The sequence below is a fragment of the Acomys russatus genome, chromosome 3 (assembly GCF_903995435.1).
Source record: "Acomys russatus chromosome 3, mAcoRus1.1, whole genome shotgun sequence".
NCBI lineage: Eukaryota > Metazoa > Chordata > Mammalia > Rodentia > Muridae > Acomys > Acomys russatus.
In genome coordinates, this window is record NC_067139.1 from 77,537,411 (window position 1) to 77,565,165 (window position 27,755).

Here is a 27,755-nt window from a genome sequence, read left to right on the forward strand (position 1 = left end):
ACTTTGTCAAGGAAACAACCTCCTGATGCCTCTCTCCCCATCTTTTGACTTTTACTCTTTTCATTTCATTTGCCTGTCTCTCAATTTAAGAACAAAAACAAGGGCTGGACAGATGGCTCAGAGGTTAACAGCACCAGCTGCTCTTCCAGAGGTCCTGAGTTCAATTCCCAGCAACCACATGGTGGCTCACAACCATCTATAATGCCTTCTTCTGGCCTGCAGGTATACATGCAGGCAGAACACTGTATTCATAATAAATAAATACATCTTAAAACAAACAAACAAACAAACAAAACAAAACCAAAAACCAAAACAAACCAATCTCTTTGCTTTTCCAACTACAGTATTTTCTTACAACCCCTACAAACAATCTAAAAGGCCACACACATTACTAGCGTTTCCTCCTTGCCCACACATCTCCCCATGGTGTGGATGATGTGCCACCCTCCTACACGGCAGCTGAAGGCTCCGACCTATGTCTATGTAGCCTCGAATGTGCTGGCTGCTCTCTGCCCCTGTATCTGCGCCCTCGGTGGCTCTGCACACAGTGGACTCCTCCGTCTTCTCCCTGACTTTTTGGAGACTGCACTCCAGACTCCGCCCTTGCTCTCTGGCCCCGGGACCTCTCTCTTCCTGAGCTTCCTCTCCTTTTGTACTTGATGCTCAAGTGCTGGAAATCCAGTTTCTTCTTGCTTTACAAACTGCTGCGTGCTCACCAGTGCCCACGGTATAAACTGCTGCACTTGTGCCAATGGCTTGAGACTTATTTCCTGAAGCAGACGCCTAACTCTGTGGCCTACCTGGCTAATGGTAATTCGTCAGTTTCCCTACGAGCCTGCTTGCTTTTCTCTAGCGTTTCTGATGCTGTCATGTTCTTCATTCTGACCCTCTTCCACCTTAGAAACACCTCAATGCCTCTTCCTTCTCTCTAGCCCGCGCCGCACCATGTCACCTTGCGTCTTACGTCCACACGCGCCCAGCATCACGTGAGACGGCTATGTTCCTGCTTAGAATCTACAGCAGCCTCCCAGGGGCCTTAGGGCAAAGGTTGTGATTCTTAACACAGCCTAGAAAATCCCTAAGACCTGGCCCTGCCTGTGCCTCCAGGGCCCTACAGAACCGGCTCTTTGTCCCCTATACTCTTCTGCAGCTGCCATACCTACTGCTTCCACTGCTCGGGCTCCCGCTCCACCCCCTTGCTGGCTGATCCATCTTCTAACCTCTGCGGTCAGCAGTCCCTGAGACGCCCTCAGGTGCCTACCCTGCTCTGACTGGATTGCAGCCACTGTTATGTGCTCCGAGTTTACATGTGTTTCTCACCTGATTTAAGAGCTGGCACGTCAGAGGAATTTGCACTTCGGAATGAGTTCTTCTCTATAGTTGAAAAAAATAAAACGTGAGTGAGGAGAATGAACTCATCCTTGCTATTCAGCATCTAGACGGCAGAGATACCTTAAAAAATACATGGGAACTCAATTTCTCTCAGCCATCCAAAATGGAAAAGGCAATCGCTTTTATGGATTGACCGATGGTTGTTGGGGGCTGGCACGTTGTGCACATGGAGGTCAGGAGAGAACTCTGCAGAGTGAGGTTTCTCTCCCTTCAGTGTGTCTGGAGTAGAGCATAGGCTGCTGGCCCTGCATGGGAGCAGCTGCACTGCATGGGAGCATCAGCATTGCATGGGAGCACTGACACTTGCTGGACCTCCTTATCTTTACTTGTTTTGAAAACATGTCTCACCGTGGTTATGTGGCTCTGGCGTTTCTTCTGAAACAGTCTCTTCTCTGTCTTCGGCATCTTCCTCAACTTGACTTCTGACCCGTGGCTGACTCCATTCTGTAGTGCTGTGACTGTAACTGGTGGGTAACAGTGTTACACAATAAGACACAAGTGCAAACACCAACTTCACACTCAAGAGAGTAAAGGAAAACTCAAATTGTTCTTTTACCCGGCATTCAGTTTTTTCCTGAAATCCTCTTCTTTCTCTTCTTCTGCCTGGATTTCTGCCAATTCAGCTGCCTTTTCTGCAGCTAGTTCACTAAGTTTTTGAGCCAGTATTAATTTCCGAGAGCGAGAAGCATATTTAATGGCTAAATGCACAGCATTTTGAGTCATTAGATCAGCAAGCTCCACACAGCGAAATTCTCGTTCCACTTTACAAGAAAGCTAATCAGAGGGAATCAAAATCAAGTCATGGTAAGTCAAACTAGTAAAATAAAAGTCTTCTGGGTATACTATCTTACTGCTTCTAAAATGTACATTTTTATATCTACAAAATTGAAAAGTATCTGATAATTAATGGTGGGCTGGCTTGATGGGTGGTATTTCTTAGATGGTTTAAATGGATAAAATAATGGTGCATTTACAAATAGTAGCTTAGATCCAATGAAACCCGACATATTTCATGCAGTTAACATCTGAAGTAAGACAGCTGTTTAAAATCCAAATTTTAATTTTTTTCCAGCTGCCACCCATGATAATATGGCAGGGAATTTTAGAAAGTGAATTAAAAAAAAAAAAAATCCCAGTTACTCAGGGATAGAAACACAGCTCAGAGGTTAAGAGCACTGGCTCCTCTTCCAAAGGTCCTGAGTTCAATGCCCAGCAACCATATGGTGGCTCACAGCCATATATAATGAGATCTGGTGCCCAGGCATTACATACAGGCAGACCACTGTATACATAATAAGTAAATAAATCTTAAAAAACAAAAGAGAACAGTTACTACTTTGCTCAAAAGTGGCCAACAACAAATGCTAACTCAACGTGGACAGGAGTAGAGTGGACATCCTTACATTCTCCAGTGTGATACTGTCTATGATCTTCAACTACCAGAAATAGCTATACAAGTTCTAAATTAACATTTTCATTTTTTTATGTCTATAATTTAAAATGAAGGGTGTTCTGGGGCAAGAGGAATCGCTCAGTGGTCAGGAATAAAGGGCTCTAGTAGGTCACAGCATAGCAAACATGGCTCTGGCAGGCCTGCCCTTCCCCTTCCCTCCTCCTTGCTAAACCATAGATCACACTCCTAAAGCTTGACACTTACTTGACCTCCTCCTGAGGACAGCTCTGAAAAGAACAGTGACTAGATGGACTCTAGTTCCTTACAAAAATGCTACCAACACCAGTTAGTTTCTCTTACTATAAAAATGCACTTACACTGAAAAGTCCAAATACTGCACGAATGACTCTGGCCAGCTTCAGCTCTGCAGGCCTTGTCCTTCTCCCCCACCCCCTCTGCCTTGCTGAAAACCATTGCAGTCCCAGAGCAGCCGCCAGGGTCTAGCGCTTAGCTGGCCACTTCCTCCTCCTGAAGCTGACTACCAAGGCCCAGCTGTCAAAGTACTGAAATCCAACATTCAAAAGCCCCCTTTAGCTCACCTAATTAACATGTCCACTTAAACACCTCATCCCAACATGGAGTTTTCCGTTTCCCAGTATACCCACCACTTACCCTTGGAGCACATCTGTCTCTTCTCCATCCAGAGGCGGTCCCTTGTCCCTTCAGGGCAAGTATACCAGCTCCTTCTCCATCATCTTCTCTCTTCTCTTCCCCCCACTGCCCCCCCCTTGCTTTTTCTAGGCAGGGTTTCTCTGTGTGGCCATAGCTGTCCTGGAACTCACTTTGTAGAACAGGCTGGCGTCAAACTCACAGCAATCCACCTGCCTCTGCCTCCCAAGTGCTGGGATTAAAGGTGTGCACAACCATGCCTGGCTTCTCTTGTCTCTTACTCTCGTCCTTTGTCCCTCTGGGGCAAAAAAAATCTTTGTGCTTGGGGTATCCTGTGCCAATTTCAGTTCTTTCTTCCTTCCTTCCTTGTCTCTCCCCCAACCCTACCCCAGATAGGATTTCTCTGTATAGCCTTGGCTGTCCTGAACTCACTTCGTAGACCAGGCTGGCCTTGAGCTCACAGTGATCTGCCTGCCTCTGCCTCCCAGAGTCCTGGGAGTATAGGCATGTGTGTGCAACCATACCCAGCCAATTCCAGTCCTTTCAAAGAACACTTTCTGCTCTTGGAGAGGGCCTAGGTTCTCTTCCCAATATTCACACAGTGGTTTCGAATTGTCTGGAATTCCACTTCCAGAACACCCAATACCCTTTTCTGGTCTTCTTGACCACCAGGCACATACATGGTGCACATAAACACGTGCAGGCAAACACTTACATACATAAAGCAAAAACAAAAATCTTAAAAAAGGAGAGGTTGGGGAGGAACATTCATTTAGTTTGTTGTAGGCTTTTTTTTCTCTTCGGTTTGGATTTTTACAATTTAGCACATGACAACTCAAACTCAAAATGAGTTCTTGCCACTCTGAAGAACACTAGAGGTCTTGTGACTCATGGTGCAGGGGCAGTTTGTAGTTTACACACCTGACCTATGAGCATGCTCACCCGAGCCTCGAGATTGTTGGTAGTTTAGTCCAGAAGGAGTATTCTAATCAAGGTGGAACTCTGAGTCAGGGGGCAGTGTGGCTCTTGCAGTGGCTAGAATGAATCAACCGTCATGTCTCTCAAAGGTCACCAGTACACATCCAGAGAAGACACGTGCTTACATTCCCTCCAATAAACAACAGCTTGCCATGAGGGCGTGAACCGTAGCCGACCTAGCTCCAGAGAGCTGTAGTGAAGAACACTAGGCACCACCCGGCACCGTGACGACAAAGGGCCAGGAAACCCAAAACCCAGGGACGTTCTTAAAACCGTTCAGGCCTGGATCTCTTGACAGGTCGCACCTAAGCTCTGTGGCTTTGACGAGGGGTCTCAACAATGATTCTCAGACCTGCAAGTCACCTGAAGCCCCTGCTCCAGCACCTGAGGCTGGCTCTCCCACCTATGGCTTTAGCTATAGAGAAACAGCAAATATTTTAACCGTAGCATCAAAAGGAAGAGGGATCTCTGTGAGTTCGAGGGCAACCTGGTCCACAGAGTGAGTTCCAGGATAGTCAGGACTACATAAAGAAACCCTGTTCCAAAAAATAATTTCAACCTAAGATAAAAATTAAGCTTTAATTTTTTCAACATATTTTACTCACCGCTAACATTTTCATTAACAGCTCCTGCTGCTCTCTCACCGCCTGATTTTTAATGCCGCCCTCATACTCATAACCATTTTCAGCCAAGTAATCAAGGTAGTTGTGAAACAGAACCGAATGCCAAAATTGTTCCTGGAAAATGGATCAAAGTGGATAAAACTGAACATTCCCTTAACACCAGGCAAATGTTAGGTATATCTTAAGATACCAGCTTTAAAATATTTTCTGAATCCTTTCTATATAAGCTACATACAATTCTAATTTCCGTGTGCTATTACAGCTTGGCTTATGTTCTAGCCTTTGAAAACAGGTGTCTATGTGTAAGCGTATAACACTCTGACTTCCTATGTTAGTCTGGAGAGCTTGGTAAGCTGGTTCTGTAGACCACTGGCTTCCTAACTAGCGTAGCTAAGTGCAAGCTGTCAAATGCTGTTTAATGACAACAGGGCTAGGTCTAGGCTAGGATGAGCTCACGGTCAGTATAGGGGGCTTACCTGACCCTACCAGGGAAGGCCAAACCCTGGGAGGCCCCCAGTCATAACCATTTCCTTTGCGGTGAGCCCTGGAAGCTGAGCCAGCAAGCACATCAGGTGGCCTTGTGAACAATCATAGTGTAGCAATATTCAACGCGGGCTCTGCGATGGTCTAGAATCATCTGTGTCACAGGTATTTAGAGCAGTAAGGCATCCACGTACCTCCATGTGGCCCTTCTCTGTTGCAGTCTGACAGTAAGGAAGCTTAAAGGATAATATGGCTACGGTGGGTCGTGGGAGGGTGGGAGGAAAGCGAGAGCCTTTGCAGGGGACGCACCTGTCAGTAAACACAAAAGCCACACCTTGAGCCTTCCTACAATATCACAGAGACTGCTAAATAAACTCCTCACAAACCAGGAACTAACAGCAGTGATGCTACTGTAACAGGCCTCTGGGGTTAAAATGTTTTAATAAACTATCATAGTAATATTATATGACCACTGGAGAAATTAAAAAGCAGCCACACCCACAAAGGCTGTACACATGACACACACCCCTTTGTTGTAAAACATGAACCTTTCCTTTATAGACTGACAATACAATAAAAACACAAATATGGGCCATCTGTGGTAGTGCACGCCTTTAATCCTAGCCTTTGGGAGGCAGAGGCAGGCAGATCTCTGTGAGCTCAAGGCCAGCCTGGTCTACAAAGTGAGTCCAGGATAGCCAGGGCTACACAGAGAAACCTTGTCTTGAAACTCAAAACAAACAAACAAACAAAAACAAAAGGCAACCACATTTGGTTTTAAAGCTCTAATATTTTTTGGAACATACAACTTATTTTCTTTTTTCTCTTTTATGGTTTTATCACGACCAAGGCAAAAAGCATAAGACAGGAACACTCCAAATATGAAAAGTCTGCTGTAGTAACTGCCACGCACTTATGCACAAGCACCAGTTTGCTACTTGGTGAATGAAAACGGCAGAACGTGCGCATTCATGGAGGAAAAGAACACATACGTGCCACTGAGAAGCAGCGAGAACACTAGTGTGCGGCTGAACACTGTCTATAAAACGACCAGCCTTTTGTTTAACTTTTCCCAGCTCAAATACTTTGTTGATTTCGTCATAAAACAAGGGGGGGGGGAGCAGAGATACAATTAGGGTTTTATTAAAAGTCACTTTCCAAGTCCCCGTACATCAAAGCAGGACACTAATAATTTTTCTTAGCTTTAACGGCTTGAGCTAAAGATGTTTTCCTCATGGAGTAATTATCTATGAATGTGTTTCCTATAAACCATCTTTAAACTATCTGGAGTAGAGAATGCGAAAGGGTGAACTACGTTACTAAGGAGACAAAGTTGCTTTAATTAATTGCTTTTTCAAACTGATCACAAAGTCTGTTTTGTTGTTAGATTAAAGGAAGAACTGAAAAAGAAAAGGGGGAAGGAGGCTGGGGAGATGGCTCAGTGGTTAAGAGCACTGACTGTTTTTCCAAAGGTCCTGAGTTCAATTTCCAGCAACCACATGGTGGCTCACAACCAACTATAATGTGATCTGATGCCCTCTTCTGGCCTGCAGGTGTAGATGCAAGCAGAGCACTGTATACAAAATAAATAAATAAATCTTAAAAAACAAAAACAAACAACAACAACAAAACCTGTAGACAATTGAGGTCCATGTGTAGATTAACCTTCTGTGGTAGGCAAGGTTTTCTTTCTCGTCTGAGTTGGCCAGACTCTTCCTTGCTTCAGAAGACTGCTCACACCGCTTTTAGAGCACACATTCGGGAACATGATTGTACAAGCCACCTCCTCCAGGCTGCAGTTTATGTGTGTAGTATAGTACATGTGGCCTTTACTATAATTAATGCTTGTTAAATGAACATGATTTAAAAAACAAATCTGGGTCAGTGAGATGGCTTGGTGGGTAAAGGTGCCAACAAGACTGATGACCTCAGCTACAAGCCCTCGGGGCCATGGGGAAGCAGATACAGCACTCCACACACATGCACCACCGCACGCACACACCCACACATTATACACATGCACAATAAAAAGAAAAACAAATTTACTTTCAGGTTCATTAAAAAATGAACAAAACACTTGGGTTTTTAACAAGACCAAAGGGAGGAAGGCTGCCCTTTGCTCGTAGCAAAGTAGACTGTAGTATTAATACATTATCCCCAGTGACATATTACTCACTAGTAATGATGAAAAAAGTCCTTAGAAGAAACAAGGATAGCAATTTTGCCAAACCCAAGTTCAGTTCAAAATAAGTACAAGTGAACTGGGTAAGCAGTACACACCGTCAACCCCAGCACTCAGGAGGCAGAGGAAGGCGGGTCTCTGTTCCAGGCCAGCCATTGCTAGAGAACTTGCCTCTCACCACACAGATAAACACAGACACACACAGGCACAGGCGCGCGCACGCACACACACACACACAAGTATAGGTGCTATTTCTATTGTAACAATCATTTTTAAATTCATAACTAAAGAAAGGTGTTTTGAATTCACAAATTATTCAATTAATTAATTTTACAGTTTTGGGAATTGAAACTAGGGCCACAAAAATGGCAAGCACTCTCCCAGATAACAGTATTTCTAGCCCCTATGTGAATTATTTTTAACAAGCCATAATCACTTTTAAAGGATTACTGAACAAAAAGACAGCAGGAATACTGCTGAATCGGGTTAGGAAATGCACCCCAGTGAAGGAGATGGAAACAGCCTTAGTTACAGAGAGCTGGCCTAGCATTTGTGAGGTCCTGAGTTCAGACCCGATCACTGACTCACCAACTCCACCTCTGACTAAGAATGGAAAGACTGTGGGCGTGGTGGCGCACATCTTTAATCCAAGCACCTGAGAGGCAGAGCCAGGCAGAGCTCTATGAGTTTGAGGTCAGCCTGGTCTACATATTAGACGCTGTCTCAAAAAATAAGATAAAACATTTAATAACAAAATGACTCATGTTAATTTGAGTAAGCACTAGGGAGACTAGCAAAATTCCTCATGGAATAAATAATAATAAATCCCTATTAAGATATAATATGAATTTTTTAGTTCAAACTACTAAATAACTTGATTTGTAAAATTGGAAATGCAAGAAACTATTGAGGACAGCCATACATCATAACATCAATTAAAAAGTTAACTAATTTAGTCTCAAAAACAGAAACAAAAACCAGGGTCTTGTTATGTAACCTGGCTCACCCACAACTTGCTTTGAAGACTAGACTGACCTCAAACTCAGAGACCCACCAGCCTCTGCCCTCTGAGTGCTGTGCCACCATACCCAGAAGTTTTTTTCTTTAAAAAATAATACAGTTCCCTGTACTGTGGAAGGACCTCCTGCATGTTAAGCAAGCACTACCTCTAAGCCATATCCACAGCCAACTAATACAGTTTATAATACTAAATATATAAACAATAGAATTATGCAGATTCTATAAAGGCAAACTTGGAAATAAACATTAAAACCTGTATGGTTTTCTACTAAGTTCAATTTTGCATTGTCTAAAAAGACTGTATTTTCTCTTCTCAAATCCCCACAATGCCGACTACCACCTCCATAAACATTCCTGCTCTTGTCTTATAATCTGCCTAAAGATGCCAGGAACAGAGTACAGGAATTTCTGTCACCTTATTCTGTCTCTAGAGACACCCTACTCTGGATATTTGTATAAGTAAAATCATACAATATGTAGTCCGTTAGGATCTGATTTCTTTCACTTAGTATAGTATTTTTAAGATTCATTTGCAGCCAGTCATGGTGGCGCACACCTTTAATCCCAGCACTCGGGAGGCAGAGGCAGGCGGATCACTGTGAGTTCAAGGCCATCCTGGTCTACAAAGCGAGTCCACGACAGCCAAGGATACACAGGGAAACCCTGTCTCGAAACCCGTCCCCCCAAAAAAGATTCATTTGAGTTATAAGTATGTATCAGTTTATACCTTTCTATAGCTCAATATTATAGTCAGACCACATTTTAATTTTCCCTTCATCAGTTGGCAGAAGATGAAAAGCAAATAAATATAATTAAAAAATCTTATGCAAAGGGGAGGCTGGAGCCACACATGCTGGTGGTACAAGATCTTATCTCAGCCTCTGAGCCTAAATTAACCAATGTTCTACACTTTGCCACGGCCCACCTTAGCTGCTGGGGATTTTCATGGATACCAACCACCCAGTAGTGGTCAGACTTTCCTTTGCAGTGCTCGCGTAGGTTACATACAGGAGTCCACGTATTCCCAAGTCCTCTGTTAAGCATTCGGACACGGCCTTCGGAATCCACGTAACAGGGAGTACCTAAACACCACCACCAACAGCAACAACATCACCTGAGAATATGGCTATGTACTGTTAAATAAACCTTTCAAAATACATACCAAAGATTCAGCTTTCACTTCAAAAGCTAAAGACAAGGGAGATAATACAGGGCTGCTTTCTGTAAAGTTTCATTACCACACAGACACAATTGAAGAAAAAAATTTGCATGTGGGTAAAATTTACTAAAAGGGAAGAAAGAGGAAAAAGAAAAACAAACAAACAAACAAACAAACCAAAACCCCACAAAAATAACATAACAGACCCTACCAGTTTGAGGGAAAACTCTGCCCCCTGCTGGAATGTAACAATAATTATTTTTAAAGCTATTGAACATTCTAAGTGTAAACATGTATCCTGGTTAAGAGATGATTCGATGACAGCACCTGCTTTCTGCAAAGACTTGTCATAAGCCACTGCAGACAGATCAGTAGTAGGACAGCCTGAAAAATATCATGTGATCACAAATGTAGCCTTTAAGCTATGGCCAAATATTATGACTTAAACATACATGTAGTCAATGTAAACAGTTTTTTAAAAATATTTTTTTCCTCCTAATACTGTCTTCCAAATTCAGTATTCTATATTTATAGCATATCTCAATTCAGACTGGCCACATTTCAAGTGCTCAAGAGCCACACAGATTGAGCACAATTTTAGAAACTTAACATATATAGAATTTACTGGAAAAGACATTAATAATTTATATCTCCTCATTGCTATATAACAAGTAAATATTAGAAAATATAGTTTTCTAGGGCTAGAGAAGTGGCTCAATGCTTAAGAACACTTGCTAGCCTCACAGAGGACTAGAGTTTGGTTCCCAGGACACATACAGGCAGCTCACAACCACCTGCAACTACAGCCCCAGGAGTTCCAATGTCCTCTTCTGGACTCCTTGGCACATACATAGACCTAAGTAAATTAAAACAAAAAACAGAAAGAGTACTTTTAAATCAATTAAGATTAAAATAAGGAAATTATTTTCTTCTTGAAATATGTCTTTAATATAAAGAAAGAAAATTATCTTGCCTTCAGCAGAAAACCCCAGCCATGTAAGGTAGGATTTCCTTGTAAGAGGAAGAGGGTCGCCATGCAAAACCTGTTTTTTCTTTTGCCCCAACTCTAGCAGTTGAACTCCGAGGCACTGATCTCCATCAAACCCTGTGCCTGGAGAAATGCACATATGTGTCAGCAACAGAGATCAATCAGCCATAATCAGGTCTAAATTATTTTCTGTAAATTAACTTTGTGACACTACCCCTCCCCACCAGACAGGGTCCCTCTGTGTAGCCTTGGCTGTCCTAGAATTCACTTTGTAGACCAGGCTGGCCTCAGAAAAGAGATCTGCCTGCCTCTGCCTCCGTAGTGCTGGGATTAAAGTCATGAGGCACCACATCCCATGACACATTTTTTTTTTCAAGACAGGGTTTCTCTGTGTAGCCTTGGCTATCCTGGACTCACTTTGTAGACCAGGCTGGCCTCAAACTCACAGTGATCCACCTGCCTCTGCCTCCCGAGTGCTGGGATTAAAGGCGTGCGCCACCATGCCTGGCTCCCGTGACACATTCTTAAAACAGCAAGCTTTTTACAGTTAGGCCACATGAGGAATCATTTAATACATTAGAAGCAGAGTGATCGATAACACAACATTTATGGAGAACATGGTACCAATCCCTTGTTAGAGTCTGGACTGAAGGGAACTGAGCGACACGTTTTCACCACATTGTCCTTTACTGTGGATGTAATATGGCCAGCTAACGTCATAAAGCCCAACTGCCTTCACGTCCCCACCATGGTGGGCTATGCCAGACCGAAACCTTCGCCCTCCACTGGATACATCAGGGTTTCTCTGTGTAGCCCGGGCTGTCCTGGGACTCTCTGTGGACCAGGCTGGCCTTGAACTCAGGAAGCTACCTGATTTTGCCTCCTGAGTGCTAGGATTAAAGGCATGTGGCACTACCGCCTGGCTCAGCACTTCACGACAGGGTCATTCAAAAATGGTTGTATACTCTGCCCTAAACCCAAACCAAATCCATTCACCATTTTTGTGTGTGTGTTTGTTTTGTTTTGCTTTTCAAGACAGAGTTTTCTGTTTGGCCCTGGCTGTCACAGACTCACTTTGTAGACCAGACTGGCCTCAAACTCAGAGATCCACCTGCCCCTGCTGAAATTAGAGGCAGGCGCTGCCGCCGCCAACACGCCCAGCTTCCCCCACCAATTTTTATGAGACTAAAACAGCAAGCTGTACAAGCAAGCATCCTGGCATAGCCACAGTCCAAGCCTTATTTGATTTTTACATGCTCAGGAATGATGTAGAAAAATATTGCCTTTGCTTCCAATACTCTATAAGAGTAGAAGAAAACAGGCCTGGAGAGACAGTTAAGAGCATTGACTACTCTTCCAGAGGTCCTGAGTTCAATTCCCAGCAACTACATAGTATCTCACAACCATCTATACTGGATCTGATGCCCTCTTCTGGCATGTAAGCATACATGGAGATAGAGTGCACATACACATAAAATAAATAAATCTCAAAAATAAATAAATAAACAAATCTTTAAAAAAAAAAAAAAAAGTAGAAAGCGTCCCACGTACTGTAAGCATATTGCACTCACATATTTGAGTATCGCTCCTTGGTGCTCAGAGGTGGGATGGCAGGCACAGTTTGAGCACATTGGGCACTCAGAACTCAGGCTGCAGTGAAGCTGCATCAACAGAGACAAGCACAGCTACAACCACTAGACTCATTTGCACACTAACTTTAAGTTAATTTATGGTTGCATTTAGAAGCCTTTCGCTACTGCTGAAATTTTTTGTGACTTCCATTCAGTCATATAACCTTCTATGTGCTCATTTTAAAAGATGGGTGCAATGAAAGAGGAATACCTAGTGGAAAGATCTTAAGACAGAAATAAGGATAAAGTGTTCGCAGGACAGAGTGGCCAGCATGGCCATGACAAGAGACAACAGTGAGGCATGAGGCTGAAGATGAAGGGAACAGACGAAGTTCCGATCCTGTAGGACCAGTGAAACAGTTTGTTATGACAAATATTTGCTTGTTACTCTAAAAATGAAAAGAAGTCAGAAAAATTAAAGCAGAAAAGACAGATGATCTATGCTTTTTAAAGATCACCCAAACAGGGCTGGAGAGATGGCTCAGAGGTTAAGAGCACTGTCTGTTCTTCCAGAGGTCCTGAGTTCAATACCCAGCAACCACATGGAGGCTCACAACCATCTATAAATGTGATCTGATGCCCTCTTCTGACATGTAGGTGTGCTTTCAGAAGATAAATCTTAAAAAATAAAAATTAAAAACTAAAGCTAATTATTGAGGTGACCAAACTGTTTAAGCAGAAAGTATGGAAGAAAAAAAAATGTAAAGGTTTTACTTATATTGCCAAGATGAGTTCAAAAGTCCCATTAAGCCAGGGGGTGGTGGTGCATGACTTTAATCCCAGCATTCGGGAGGCAGAAGCAGGTGGATCTCTATGAGTTCAAGGCCAGCCTGGTCTACAAAGAGAGTCCAGTACAGCCAAAGCTACACAGAGAAACCCTGTCTCAAAAAACCAAAACAAAAAAGGCCTGTTAAAACACAGCACACAGAGCCCAGGGTGGGATGGCAGGGGTGGTGGGGTACATCTTTAACCCCAGCACTCGGGAGGAGAAGCAGGCGGATCGCTGTAAGTTCGAGGCCAGCCTGGTCTACAAAGTGAGTCCAGGACAGTCAAGGCCACACAGAGAAACCTTGTCCCAAACTCCCACCCCCCAAAAAACCCCACAGCACACAGATTTCTAATGAGCAACTGAATATGGAAGTCTAGAGATAGGGCTGATAAGCTAACTTAGAAGACACATACACATATATTTAAAACCACATTAAAAAAAAAAAAAAACACACACATTTTAAAATAAATTCCCTAAGGAAGTTTCTCAAACTGTGGTGGCTTTTTTGTTTGTTTTGAGACAGGATCTCACTACATAGCTCTGACTGACCTGGGCCTTGAAAGCAGGGGATCTGCCTGCCTCTACCTCCCAAGTGCTAGGATTAAAGGTATGCGCCACCATGTCTGGCTTTCAAACTGTATTTTTAACATGAGTAATGATATCAATTTGGAGTTACAAGCAGCATTTTTAAAAGGTGAAATCAAAAAGTAAATATTGTCCACTACAGTTTTATTTCAGTTACAGTTGCAGATATGTACAAAACGGCAATGGACAATCTAATTTTTATTGTAGCTATGCTGTCAGTAGACTGCAAAGGTCCGACCTTTCGAGAGCACCAGGGAAGATGAGACCAACTCCCACAAAAGCAAACAGGAGGAACAAAAGGAGAAAGAGAGCTGTCAGTCAGGAAAAGAGCTGGAAGAGGATGTCACATAAGCCCAGAGGACAGTATTTCCACCAAAGCATTTAAAATAAAACAAATAACCTTACACTAACCTTGCTAAGGCTGGGGTTAACATAGGAGCAGGAAAGCAAAGGAAGGAGCTCCCAGGTTCAGAAAGTCACTCGCAGTTGTTTTGATCCTTTGCACTAGAAATTGTAGGTTAGTTCTGAGGTACTTAAAAAGGATAAACTTTACACGTGCAAATAACCAGATTTTACCCTCTGAATAGTCTATACAGTGAAGCATGCTTGTTTTTCTTGCTCAGAAATATAGCAAGGTTTTCTAAATTCAACGATTACAATGATGAAAATACTTAGTATATGCAAAAGGATGTATACAATTCAAAACAAAATGAGATCAATTACAACAACAAAAAAATCCAAGTAGTGATGGCGCACCTCCTTAATCCCAGCACCCGGGAGGCAGAGTGCAGGCCAGGACAGCCAAGGCTACACAGAGAAACACTGTCTCAAAACAAAACAAAACTCCCCCAAATTCCAAGCAGCTCCATTTTACTTAAGTTGTAGTGTCATGTAAGACAAGGAAAAGCCTACCTCTGTGATAAACAATGCAGAGCTGTTCTCCATGGCCCGCCATTGACACCACAGGTCCAGGAAGGCAGAAGACTTCCTTCTGAACACCCCCAATAGTGAACAGTCGCAGGAGTAAAGCCGTGGTGGCAGCAGCGGCCCAGCCCTGGCCGAGGCAGATGGCTTCAACGTCCTCGTGCGGAGGCATGTCTACTATCCACTCTTTGCTTGAGTCCCAAGAGCTGAAGTGCAGGCAGTGGAGCTTGCTAAAAAATAAAACAAGACAGAAACAACCAAATTTTTATATGTGATTTCCCCTTTCTCTGAGACAGGGTTTCTCTGTGCAGCCTTGGCTGTCCTGAAACTTGATTTGTAGACCAGGCTGGCCTCGAACTCACAGTGATCCACTTGCCACTGACTCCTGAGTGCTGGGATTAAAGGGGTGCCCCCCCGTCCCCACTATATGGGATGTTTTGATATATAACTAATCAAAGTTTATTTTTCTATTCCATTACTACAACTGGTTTTTAAAGAAAATAATTATGAAATTCACTTGGATGTGTGTGCTTAGCTGCTACTGGGGATACAACTAGTGCTTGGAAGGCAATAAACAAACTGTTACATCCCAAGCCCATGAAATAAACTCCACATGATCTACATTACGACTCTTAACTCATATTTTTAAGTGTATTTGAAGAGATATTCACAAGATAATATTAAATGAAAAATTGGAGGTAATGGCTATAAAGTGCACACAAAACAACAATCAAAGAGCTAGAGAGAGAGAGGGAGGAAAAAAAAAAAAAAAAGAGCTAGAGAGATGGTTCATAGGTTAAGAGCGCCGTCTGCTCTTCCAAAGGTTCCAAGTTCAATTCCCAGCAACCACATGGTGGCTCATGACCGTCTGTATGAGACCTGGTGCCTTCTTGTGGCAGGCTGGCCCACATGTGGATAGAATACTGTATAAATAATAAATAAAATTTGAACAACAACAACAACCAAGACTTTAAAAGATACAAAGTATCAAAACCTTAAGCAACAGTTCTCATTTTATTTTATTTATTTTAAGGATTTATTTATAAAAATAAAAAATAAAAATAAATAAATAAAGAGGGCACCAGATCTCATTACACACATGTGGTTGCTGGGAACTGAACTAGGACCTTTGGAAGAGCAGGCAGTGCTCTTAGCCTCTGAGCCGTCTCTCCAGGCCCAGTTCTCATTTTAAATAAATAAATAAATAAATAACATGGAAGACCAAATGGAGAGAAATCATTCTAAAGCAATCATTCTAAGGAAAACAAAAAGGATATCCATCTACTTATTAAACCATTGAAACTAATCCATGGTCCACTAAACAAAAAGAAAAACTTGATAAATATTATATTGTGATGCTATCTTCCTTTGAAATTTTCCTTTTCAAAGATTTCAAATCTAACCTATAGCAAAAACCAACCTAACAAAACAAATCAAAACAAAAACTCCAGCTAGGTGTGGTGGCAGCACTCGGGAGGCAGAATCAGGTGGATCACTGTGAGTTTGAGACCAACCTGGTCTACAAAGCGAATCCAGGACAGACAGCCAAGATTACATAGAGAAATCCTGTCTCAGAAAACCAAAAAGAAACAAAACAAAACAAAAACTCCAACCAACCCAAAAAAAAAAAACCAAAACCCTGAGACCAGCAGTTATCCAAGGCTAAGACTGAGTTAATTATAAAAGCTTTTCAGATAATAAAAAATATTCTATACTTTGTAGTAATGGTTACTCGCAAGTATATATAAATGTGTTGACTCATCAACCTGAAGTATGATTACATTTTATTGTACATAAATTATACCATAGTAAACTAAATTTAAAGGAGGATTCATACACACAGATGTCAAGAGGATACACATCAAGCTGTTAATTCTTTTTGTTTGCTTGTTTTTTAGAGACAGGGTTTCCCTGTGTAGCCCTGGCTATCCTAGAACTCACTTTGTGGACCAGGCTGGCCTTGAACTCACAGAGCCCCTCCAGCCCCTGCCTCCCGAGTGCTGGGGTTGAAGGTGTGCAGCACCACCTCTTAGCTCATTATTAATTATGAAAGAATTCTAAAGGAGACTCCTTTTCTGAGTGTTCTACAAATGTTACTGTTATAATAGCAATAACTACTGTCACAACATAGGATATAATCCCATGCCTCTTGCAGTATAAACCATATCCTATCATTTTCATATGTAGAAGGCCCAATGAGAAGACAACTAGAGCAAACCATATTCTGAGGTGTTCACGCAGAGTCTAGTTTCTGGTTTTCATACTGCAAAAGATACAGTTTGATCTAACGGTTCAGCAACGCCAGACGCTCCCGTTTTACCTTGCTGATTCATCAGCACTCTCACACGCCAACAGAACAGCCTCATGGGAGAGCGTCCCCATGGTGTAGCTGAGAGCGTTGGGCAGGTGGGTGGCATGGTGGATGGAGGTGTCGTGGAACTCCACGTCTATGGCACTGTCCTGGTCGTCGTGATAGCAGCGAATAATGCCGACAGAGTTCCACACCTGCAAGTATGTGAGATCAAGTAAGAAGAACAGGGACTCCTAAAACTGCATATGCCACAAGAACAGACTAGCAGCACTGAGGCTGTCTGTGTTTACACTCACCACCCTTCATGTAACAAGGACTTCAATCGCTAATTACTCTTTCCTTTATAAAAAGTCTACGTACTCAATTAGCAAATGGACTGTTTGACATGTGAAAAACTACATTAGTAATATAATTAATAAAGTACTTACAATTGACCTTTCAATAACCAAACTACCAAATTCTTCCAAATACTTCAAAATTTGAGTTTCTATACAAATGTCAACATATTTATTTTTCTGTTTGAACTGGTTTGTTATAGGATAAACATGTAAATTGTAAAACATAAATTAGTAGCATCTGGAAAGTTCATTTTCTGCTGATGTACATGTTGGGCTCACAAGCGGTCCTTGTCTGTCTGTCTGTCTTCCTTGCATTCTGTCTTTTTAATGTGTGTGAGTGTTTTGCCTGCATGCCTGTATGTAATGCACCATGTGCACGTCTGGTGCCAGAAGAGCGTATCGTTAACGCTAACATACCTGTAAGTAAAATATCAACACTACGACGTATTACTCGATGATGATTCTTAATAACAAGAATATTTATTATGAAACACCATTCTTCCTATTTTCACAAGTGTTTATCCTGGAACTATGGCTTCAATAAAAACATCTAACAAAATTTGCAGAATGAAAATCATCAAATAACTATCAAATAACATACTACACTGTGCAAGATTTCAAACTTAAAGAAAAATACTAATCCCAGCACTTGGATCTCTGTGAGTTCAAGGCCAGTCTGGTCTACAGAGTGAGCTCCAGGACAGCCAAGGCCACAGAGAAACCTTGTCTCAAAAAAACAAAAAGGAAAAAGGAAAAACCATCTAAAGTTTTTTACGTGTGGGTTTTTTGTCTGTGTATCACCGTGGAAGCCAGAATCCCCGAGAATGAAATTCAGGACAGTTGTAAGCTGCCATGTGAATGCTGGGAATTGAACGTAGCTAGTGCTCATAACCGCTGAGCCCGAGAGCCTACATCTAAGAAAGAACAATCTCTGTTCTAATGGACTTCACTTTCCCAAAACCAGGGTAAAGAACGCTTCTTTGTCTGTAGCACTTACCACCTTCTTGTAAGAGTGCCCTCTAAAGCTGGGCGGTGGTGGCACGCACCTGTAAGGCCAGCACTTGGGAACAGAGGCAGGTGGATCTCTGTGAGTTCAAGACCAGCCAGTGAGTCCAGGATAGCCAAAGCTACACACACACACACACAAAAAAAACCTGTCTTGGAAACAAAACAAAATCCAAACCAACCAAACAAATAAACAAAAAACCCCAAACAACTCCCCCAACAAAAGAATTGCCTTTTAAAAACAAGTGTTTTAGAGTCCAAACGTGTGTGTATGGAGAGAGAGGGAGAGAGCGAGTGAGCGTGCTAGCCATGACGGTACATATCCATAACCCAGCACTCAGGAGGAAAGGGCTGAAGGCAGACACAGATCTATGACCAATCTGGTCTACACAGTGAGTTCTAGGCTGCTAAGTGAATCTGAGAAATAAGGCTGAAAATATTCCAGTAAATATTACAAGATGTATAGTCATGTTTTTAGGTTATTTCATTTTGCAAAACAGAATTAACAAGTTTTTCAATAATAATACTGAAATAAGATTAAAAAATCTGAGTTAATCATGAAATAAACCTACCATAAAACAATAATCGACCAAATGATTTAGCCACTTAAACAAGGTTTTCAAAACTATTTTCTAATCTATGCAGTAAAGTGCAGGGAGGCAACGATGCAGGAAGGCTTACCATGAACCTGTGAGAGAGATGCAAGGGGGTGGAGCTCGGCTGGAACGGCTTCTGTTGGGGCGTGGGCATGGGCCCATCATAAAATGGCCTTTGGGGTTTTATACGGGGCAGACTGTGACTACAGCCTGCCTGATCTTCTTCCCCTTCCTCTTTGTGAAGATCAGTTTTTAGCACTGCGGCATCTACAGAACAAAGGATTACAGACAATCACAAAATGAACAATCTAGAAAAAGAAAAGCATTATGGACTATTACAGTGAAGCTCCCACGTGGACTTAGTGGTAACTGACACATGACTCGCATCTTCCACTGAGCTCAAGAAATGCAGTAATAATGCAAAAGTCCTGGGAGGCAGAACAGATGGTGCCTTCTGTTAATCTAACACCACCACCAAACTTTATTAGCAGTCACTGCACTGTTCGCTACCACCCACTTACAATAAAAATACTCTTTTTACTAATTCTTGATTTTTATAAAGGTTCTTTTTTTTTTTTTTTTTTAAAGAAAAAGTTCTGGGTGGACCAGTGAGATGACTCAGCAATTTAAGCTGCTTACTGTACAAACCTAGTAACCTGAGTTTGATCCCCAGAATCCATGTAAATCTGGAGAAAACCAACTCCACGTATGCGCTCTCTCTCTCTCTTTCACACACACACACACACACACACACACACGCATGCACGCACGCACACACACAGGCACACGCACGCACGCGCGCGCACACACACACACACCATAGCTTCCTTTAAAGCTGGGCTGTGGAGATGGCCTGGAGGATAAGAGTGCTTGCTGTGCACCTGTGGGTCCCTGAGACTGAACTCAGGGTGTCAGGGCTTAGGTTGTTGATTTGAAATGTTTTAAACACAGGGCTTAGAATGTAGCTCTAAACACTAAGCCATCTGTGGTAGTTTTTAATAACATGGAAAACTTATCAGCAAAGAGATTATCACATGTACAAAGCTAAATTCATACCAACTGAGTTTTCATCATCTACCAAGACCCGGCTTCTCTGTCTAAGGCGGTCCACAGCCAGCATGATGTCGTCCTCATCCTCATCATCGTTCACAAGGCCTTTTGAGGACGGGATCTCAGCCGCATCGTCATTTAGAAAATCACCAGCACTATTCGTTTCATCTCCATCAAAAAGATCATTGTAATCCTTTTCCACTCTACTAGAAACCTTGAAAAATTAAATTAAAGCATATTAGTAAATGATTTAGAAAAACAATTAGGCAAAAGGCAGCTCTTTTTATTTTCCTGTTAACACAGTGGAGATAAACCTAATATCTCGCACATAAATGTACAGCCTTGATTCCCAAACGCAATCATTTTGTGTTTTTGCTTTTTGAAGCACTGTCTCCTAGATCCAATATTGGCCTCAAACTCACTATGTTACTGAAGCTGACCTGAAACTTCTGACCCTGCCGCCAACACATGCGGCCTCTGAAGACATACACAAACTCCACCACGTAAGCACATACTTATGATTTAAGAATGTATGATTAGCACATACCTTTATTTTAAATGCCTTATACTCTGGGGACAGGTCAGGATTATAGGGAGAGACATAGAAGCGAATGCCATATACAGTCAGCTACTTGAAGTGCTATCACCACGCAGCCCTGCTAAACCTGTCTCCTTTTATGAGTAAAAAAAAGAAAAGTAACTCTTCATCTCCTTTTCAGATACTGGCTACAAGACTAGGCGTACTTTCCATTACACTCTGGGTTTTCTGTCTCTCTGGCGATGTCCCCAACCCACCCTCACACCTTTCTACAGCTGCTTGCTGAGCTCTTTCCTAATTTAATGACATGACTCTCTTCTCCATCTCCCCCTCTCAGCAACTAGCAGGGATTCTAGCTTGACTACCATTGCTTTCCTTCCAAAGGCCAGTAAAATAGTCCTCAGGCGTCCTTCTAAGTCCAGTTTGAAGTCTTTAATTAACAAGACTAAGAACTCACAAAAGGGAACCCCAATTTCCTTCATAACATGTAGTGTCCATGAAGGGACACTCTCTACACTGCCAAAATGCCCATGAAAAAGCTTGTGGTAAAGGGGGGGGGGGGGAGGCTAAAGGAGGCAAAAAGAGAAGCAGGTTTCAAAGCTCACCCTTGGCCAGACCCACCCTGTAGAGGGAGTCATGGATGCTGCCAGTTTCACGCAGCTCCTCCAGGGGAGAGCCAAGGGCAAGGCGAAAGCCAGGGATCTGGCAGAAGAGCTGTGACCGTCGCAGGAACGAGATCACTGTGTGTTCCGAGGTGCCGTCTCCCAAAAGCACTTGAAATGTTCCACCACAATATATATAGGAAAATACTTTCCAAGAATTCACACACACAGCACACTTTGTATAAGTCCTCTCAGTGTTCTCTCAACGTATAACATTTTCAGTGCGAAGTAAATCTTTAAACGGGCAGGTCCACATGTGGTTGGCTCCACGAGGTGCCTGACTTTAAAATTTAGCTAATCAAATTAGAATGTAAAGAACATTAGAAGTATGTTCAAAATACCATAATTTTGAAAACTCTTGAGAATACTTGGGAATGCTGATGTACTTACTGTCCCTGAATCTCAGAGTAACATGTCAGGAAGTTGACTATGAGGGAAAAGATTGAGAATTTTGTTTTTTCACTGCATCCTAAATTGTATCATGTTGATGAATAAACATATTGGTTTTTGTTGTTGTTTAAGACGGGGATTCTCTGTGTAGCCTTGGCTATCCTTGAACTCACAGCAATCCACCTGCCTCTGCTTCCTGAGTGCTGGGATTAAAGGCATGTGCCACTATGCCTGGCTATTTTTATTGTTTAATAATTTATTTAATTTTATTTTATGTGCATTGGTGTGAGGGTATCAGACCCCTTGGAACTGGAGTTATAGACAGCGTGAGCTCTCATGTGGGTGCTAAGAATCGAACACAAGTCCTTTAGAGGTGCAGACAATGTCCTTAACCACCTAGCTGTATTTCCAACCCTATTTTTACTTTTTAAGTTAAAGAAAATTCTTTGACTGACTACCCGCTAACAGTAAAGAGAGGCATGAATCACATTCCTTCTCGATTAGCCAGGATGAAGAGGGAGAGGATTAGACTGGCTTGATCTGGAATATCTTGTATTTATTCATAAAATTTAGAAACAGCCAAATTACAAGCTGCTGAGAACAGAGGAGATGCTACAATTCCGAACCCACCTTGGGAGAGACCTCACTTGTGGCTCTAGCCCCTCCAGCATCTATCCAAGTACCTAAAGGGAAATCCTGGCTCACCATTGAGTCAAGCCTTGGGCGTCAGAGAAGAAAGCCCCCAGGAAAAGCCCTGTAAACCAAATATAGCTGGATACTCCGCTAAGCCTATCAAAAATTAACAGTCCTCTTCAAAGGAAAGAGAACAAAAAAAATATGCCAAAATGCAAGCTAAAGTTTACTCCTCAAAGTCCGTTCTCCAGAACAGAAGTCACCTATGACTATGAAAAAGTCACAACGAAGTCTCCCGTTTGTACTGTAAAACACATTTAAGGAACCAGGTGTCGTTATTAACAAGCTTTCAGATCACTGCAAGGTGAAATAGTGAACAGACACGCCACAAAGACTCCGAGTTATTCCCATAGGCCAGTGAAGCCATAAATGCTAACGCACACTGATACTTTTGTACCCCCAGATTCTAACCAAAACATTAAGAGATTAGAAAGCAGTATATCACAACTCTTTTAGATGGAAGTAAATATAATTATGTTTAGGAAACTAGTGTTTAAAAGAGTAGAAAAAAGTACCACCAAGCTCATGTATTTAATGAGTAATTAAGTTGATAACTAGATGCTATATGTTATTACTTTAACTATTCCAATAAAAACCTTTAGGTTTTTTTTTTAAGATTTATTTATGCATTTATTATGTATATAGTGTTCTGCCTGCATGTAACACCTGCAGGCCAGAAGAGGGCACCAGATTTCATTGTAGATGGTTGTGAGCCATCATGTGGTTGCTGGGAATTGAACTCAGGACCTTTTAAGAGCAGGCAGTGGTGCTCTTAACCTCTGAGCCATCTCTCTAGTCCCAACAACCTTAAGTTTAAGTTTTATGAACAAAAGTTAGCTAAAAATATCTTAGGATTTTCTTATTAGGAAAAAAATTAATTTTGCCTTGCATTTATGGTGAAGTGGATAGAATGTTAACTAATAGTAAGAAAGAAATACGTACTATGCCTCAAAAGCCAAACTGGAAAGAACGTTCAATTGCAAATAGAATTAAAGATTCGTAAGAGAGCTCTGGACTGAAATTTCCTTCCTTATTATTCTGAGACAGGCTCTGAGTTGCCCAGGCTGGCTTGAATTTGCTGTGACCTGGGCAGTCCTCCAAACTGTGACACTTCTGCACCAGCATTCCCAGGTGCTTGGGCTAAAGGCACACACCATCACTCCTAGCTAAAAGTATCTTAATTTACTTAATGTATTTTGTGTGGTGGGTGAGATGTAGCTGTGGAAACCAGAGGGGAATCTGTAGGAGTCGGTTCTCCTCTTCCACCATGTGGGTTCCGGGATGAAATTCAGGTCATCAGGCTTGCCTGCCTTCACCCAAGAAGCCATCTCACTAGCCCACCTTGTGTTTGTGATCAAGGTCGCCTATGTGTGTTTGCATGTATTACTCAAACAGCCTTATAAAGTGTATTATACAACTGAAAACAACCCTCTGCACAGACACCAACTCACTTCTCACATTTTCCCCCTTATAGTTGTTTCTGTTAACACTATGTATCTCAGGTTGACCTCAAATTTACAAAGATCTATCTGCCTCTACCTTCCAAGCATTAGGAATAAAGGAATGTGCCACCACTCCAGGCCTTCAGTGTTTTATTGAGTATTTCTTTCCAGGCTTAGAAGCAATATTCAAGTGTTATTTCAAAATTTCTCCCATTTTTATCCATCTGTTTAACATATCCTCTTAACTTCCTTCTGTGGAAAATGAGACTTTGGTGACCTTTTACAACCATCTGTATTCCAAGTACACAGCTGCACTGTTCACCAACTCAACTCTCTCTCTATAGATACATGTACTCTCACTTTGATTTAATCAGTGCACAGTGTTCAGGCTGCTAGCATCATATAAGCTATTTACGGCTAAATAAAAACTGTGATAAAATAGTGACAGCCAACACATATAACGCGCTGTGCTACACCCTCTGAGCTGGCACTTTGAATGTTCAAGCATCACCACTTTGGGCAAACATACTTCAGTCCATTATTCCCAACCCCCCCAACCCAAGACACTCGATTGTACCTAGAATTCCTCAACCAAGGACCTTCTACGTGTTTCCTTTCTAGAGAACAAATTTCCAGCACCTGGTAAAAGAGACGGGAAGATCTATTTGCTCATCAAGCCAGACCTATTGCTGCCAGCCTCACTTTTGAAAGTGCTTACTGATGCTAAGTTCTGAATTTGAGGGCTCTAGTCACACAAGCTGGGTTGTTCCTCAGTTTCCCACCATTGTAATATTAAGATTCAACTTTCTGAAAATCTATTTAAAATAATCTCTTATATTTTTTCCTCTGCAACATTTTATTTCTACCATTACTTAATTTGCTTCTTTACCGTTTATGATTTCTCACTTTAAAAAGTTATCTAATTAACTGGGCGTGGTGGTGCACACCTGTAACCCCAGCACTTGAGAGACAGAGGCAGGTAAATCTCTGTGAGTTCGAGGCCAGCCTGGTCTACAAAGCAAATACAGGACAGCCAGGGCTACACAGAGAAACCCTGTCTTGGGGAGGGAAAAGGTTATTTAATAGGGTTTTAAGAGGAACATTTAATCTACAACCTTCAAGTAGAAGTCTACACTAAAACTTGAAATATGAAAAGTTATCTTTGTCAAGGAGGGTGAACCAACAAAAAGCAAGGAGATATAAAACAAGCAAAAAGGTTTATAAGCCAACAGAGACCTATTTCAGCTATTAAATTTTAAGTTTTATCTCTAATATATTAATCCAACAATCCTCATACAAAATGCAAAAACAGTATGTTACAAAGGAAATCACTAAGAAATAAAAACGAAAAGAAGAAAAGCATTTAGAAAAGCACTAAATGAAGGAATAAACGATTACTTGCAAAATATATTTGAGAAATTTTAGGCTGAGCAAATTTAAGTAGCTTTACTAGAGATAATTACTGAACATCTAACATAGACACAAAAATTGTAATTTCACAAGAAAACAAGGTAGTTTATGACCTATTTTCTAAGTCAATACAAGTGTAGAAACACTTGGAAGAAGCTGTTCTGCCATACTGCTTCTTACCTTACTGCTTGACACCTTTTCGCTGGGATCACAAACATTTTCCAGGATCCCAAGGTTCCCTTCCACATCAGTGTAACATATACGTCCGCAAGTAGGATGCCAGGCCAGGCCACAGACTGCATAACCTTTCTCATGTTTTACCCTAAAAATCAAAAAGTGAGCCCTGTTAAAGCCACAGTCCCCTGGAGTAGAGCAGGAGCCTCAGCAGCAAGCAGCCCCTGTCCAGCATGTACCCTCAGCACCACCCAAAACAATAAACCGAGCATCTCTACTGTCTGAGAAAACGTCCATTTGAAGATTACATGGCACTGGTGAGATGGCTCAGTGTGTAAGGATGCTTGTCACCAAGCCTGAGTCTGATCTCTAGAATGCTCACAATGGGAGGAGAGAACTCACTTGTGCAATGTCCTCTGATCTCTGTCCACAATACACTGTGGCATGTGTGCTCTACAGTGTGCACATACACACAGACAGTAAACGAGTAAATAAATATTTTTTAAAATTAATGGTTTTCATAATGTAAGAGCTATTTTCATTTTAAATAACAGTCAAAAATGTACAAATGTTTCCTAATTAAACAAAAACAATTAAGTGTACCTTTCCATGCAGTCTTTGGTTTCCACATTCCAAACTACAATTAAGCCATTAATAGTACCTGCAGCCAAATACTGCCCACAGGGAGACCAGGTTACTATATTGAGTGTCTACAAAGAAACAGTTAATAATAGTTTTAAATCTCTACTCTAAGTTATTCTAATTACATCTGAAATATAAAATGCAACAAAGTATATTTACTTAACTTTTTTCAATAATATTCATCTATTAGCATATATATATTTTTTTTTAGCCAAGAGAAAAATACCTGTTTAATTTTTAAAATGAGGGCTGGGCGTGGTGGCGCATGCCTTTAATCCCAGCACTCGGGAGGCAGAGGCTGGTGGATCGCTATGAGTTCAAGGTCAGCCTGGTCTACAAATTGAGTCTAGGACAGCCAGGGCTACACAGAGAGACCCTGTCTCAAAAAAAAAGCAAAACAAAACAAAAACCCAATAAATAAATAAAATTTAAAAAATGAAATATAAAACAATGTTACCATCCTGGAAAACAACAAACAAGCAAACAATTACAGGGAATCCTCCTAACGTTCACCATCAAATGAAGACAGCCAGTAAGTGAAGTGAATTTTTAACAAGTCACTGTTCATACTCTGAGTCTTTGATTTTTTTTTTTAAACTTATTATGTATACAGTGTTGTGTCTGCACACTAGAAGAGGACACCAGATCTTGTTATGAATGGTTGTGAGCCACCATGGGGTTGCTGGGACTTGAACTCTGGACCTCTGGAGGAGCAGCCAGTGCTCTTACCCTCTGAGCCGTCTCTCCAGCCAAAAGAACACACATGAGTATAGAGTGAACAAATATAGACCAGTAATTATTTTTTTATCTAAAACTTGAGAAAAAACGAGGGAATGAGAGATAGAGACAGAATAAGAAAAATAACAGGGTGCTGGAGAGGTGGCTCGGCAGCTAGGCGCAGTGGCTGTTTTTGCAGGACCTGGGCTCGGTTCCCAGCACCCACGTAGCAGCTCACAGCCATGGGGAGCTCCAGCTCCAGGTGACACAGAGCCCTCCCTGGCCTCCTCAAGCATCAGGCACATACACAGCCCACTTTCACAAGAAGCAAACAAAAAACCCAAACCAAACCAAACCAAACAAACTCATACACTTAAAATAAAAAAGAATACATCTAGCCAGGCATGATGGCAAACATCTTTAATCCTAGTAAGGCTAAGGCAGGTGGATCTTTATGAGTTCAAGGCCAGCCTGGTCTACATAGGGAGCTCCAAACCAACCAAGGCTATGTGGTGAGACCCTGTCTGAAAACAAAACAAAACAAAACAAAACAAGTACTTAAATAAGCCAGCTGCAGTGGTCCATGTCTATGATCCCAGCACTGGTGGAGGCAGAGTCAGGCAGATCTCTGTGAATTTCGAGGCCAGTCTGGTCTACAAAGGGAGTCCAGGACAGCCAAGGCTACACACAGAAATACTGTCTCAAAAAACCAAAATATATATATAAATAAATAAATAAATATAAAAACCTAATAATCTTTCTTCTACTAAAGTGAGACTAGAATCACAAGTCTTATTGAAACACAATAAAATTTCAATAATAATTTATTACTCTAATATCAAGCTAAATTTCTTTTCATTTTTCAAGATAGGTTCTCTGTGTAGCGTTGGCTGTCCTGGAACTCACTTTGTTGACCAGGCTGGCCTCTGAACTCAAGAGAATCATCTGCCTTTGCCTCGGAGTGCTGGGATTAAAGGCCTGAGACACCACT

General features: G+C 41.8%; 1 protein-coding gene across 1 annotated transcript in view; it reads right to left on the bottom strand.

Moving 5' to 3' along the window:
- Positions 1 to 27,755, bottom strand: part of Wdhd1 (WD repeat and HMG-box DNA binding protein 1) — a 41,320-nt gene that overhangs the window by 3,914 nt on the left and 9,651 nt on the right. Inside the window, exons 8-20 of the mRNA XM_051142959.1 lie at positions 26,009 to 26,115; positions 25,412 to 25,553; positions 20,103 to 20,310; positions 19,132 to 19,313; positions 17,117 to 17,301; positions 14,785 to 15,026; positions 10,873 to 11,010; positions 9,666 to 9,822; positions 5,733 to 5,847; positions 5,038 to 5,169; positions 1,949 to 2,166; positions 1,741 to 1,856; positions 1,321 to 1,374 (exon numbers count right to left, since the gene is read on the bottom strand). Coding sequence (XP_050998916.1) covers positions 1,321 to 1,374; positions 1,741 to 1,856; positions 1,949 to 2,166; positions 5,038 to 5,169; positions 5,733 to 5,847; positions 9,666 to 9,822; positions 10,873 to 11,010; positions 14,785 to 15,026; positions 17,117 to 17,301; positions 19,132 to 19,313; positions 20,103 to 20,310; positions 25,412 to 25,553; positions 26,009 to 26,115 — 1,996 coding nt within the window. The remainder of the gene's footprint in view (positions 1 to 1,320; positions 1,375 to 1,740; positions 1,857 to 1,948; positions 2,167 to 5,037; positions 5,170 to 5,732; positions 5,848 to 9,665; positions 9,823 to 10,872; positions 11,011 to 14,784; positions 15,027 to 17,116; positions 17,302 to 19,131; positions 19,314 to 20,102; positions 20,311 to 25,411; positions 25,554 to 26,008; positions 26,116 to 27,755) is intronic.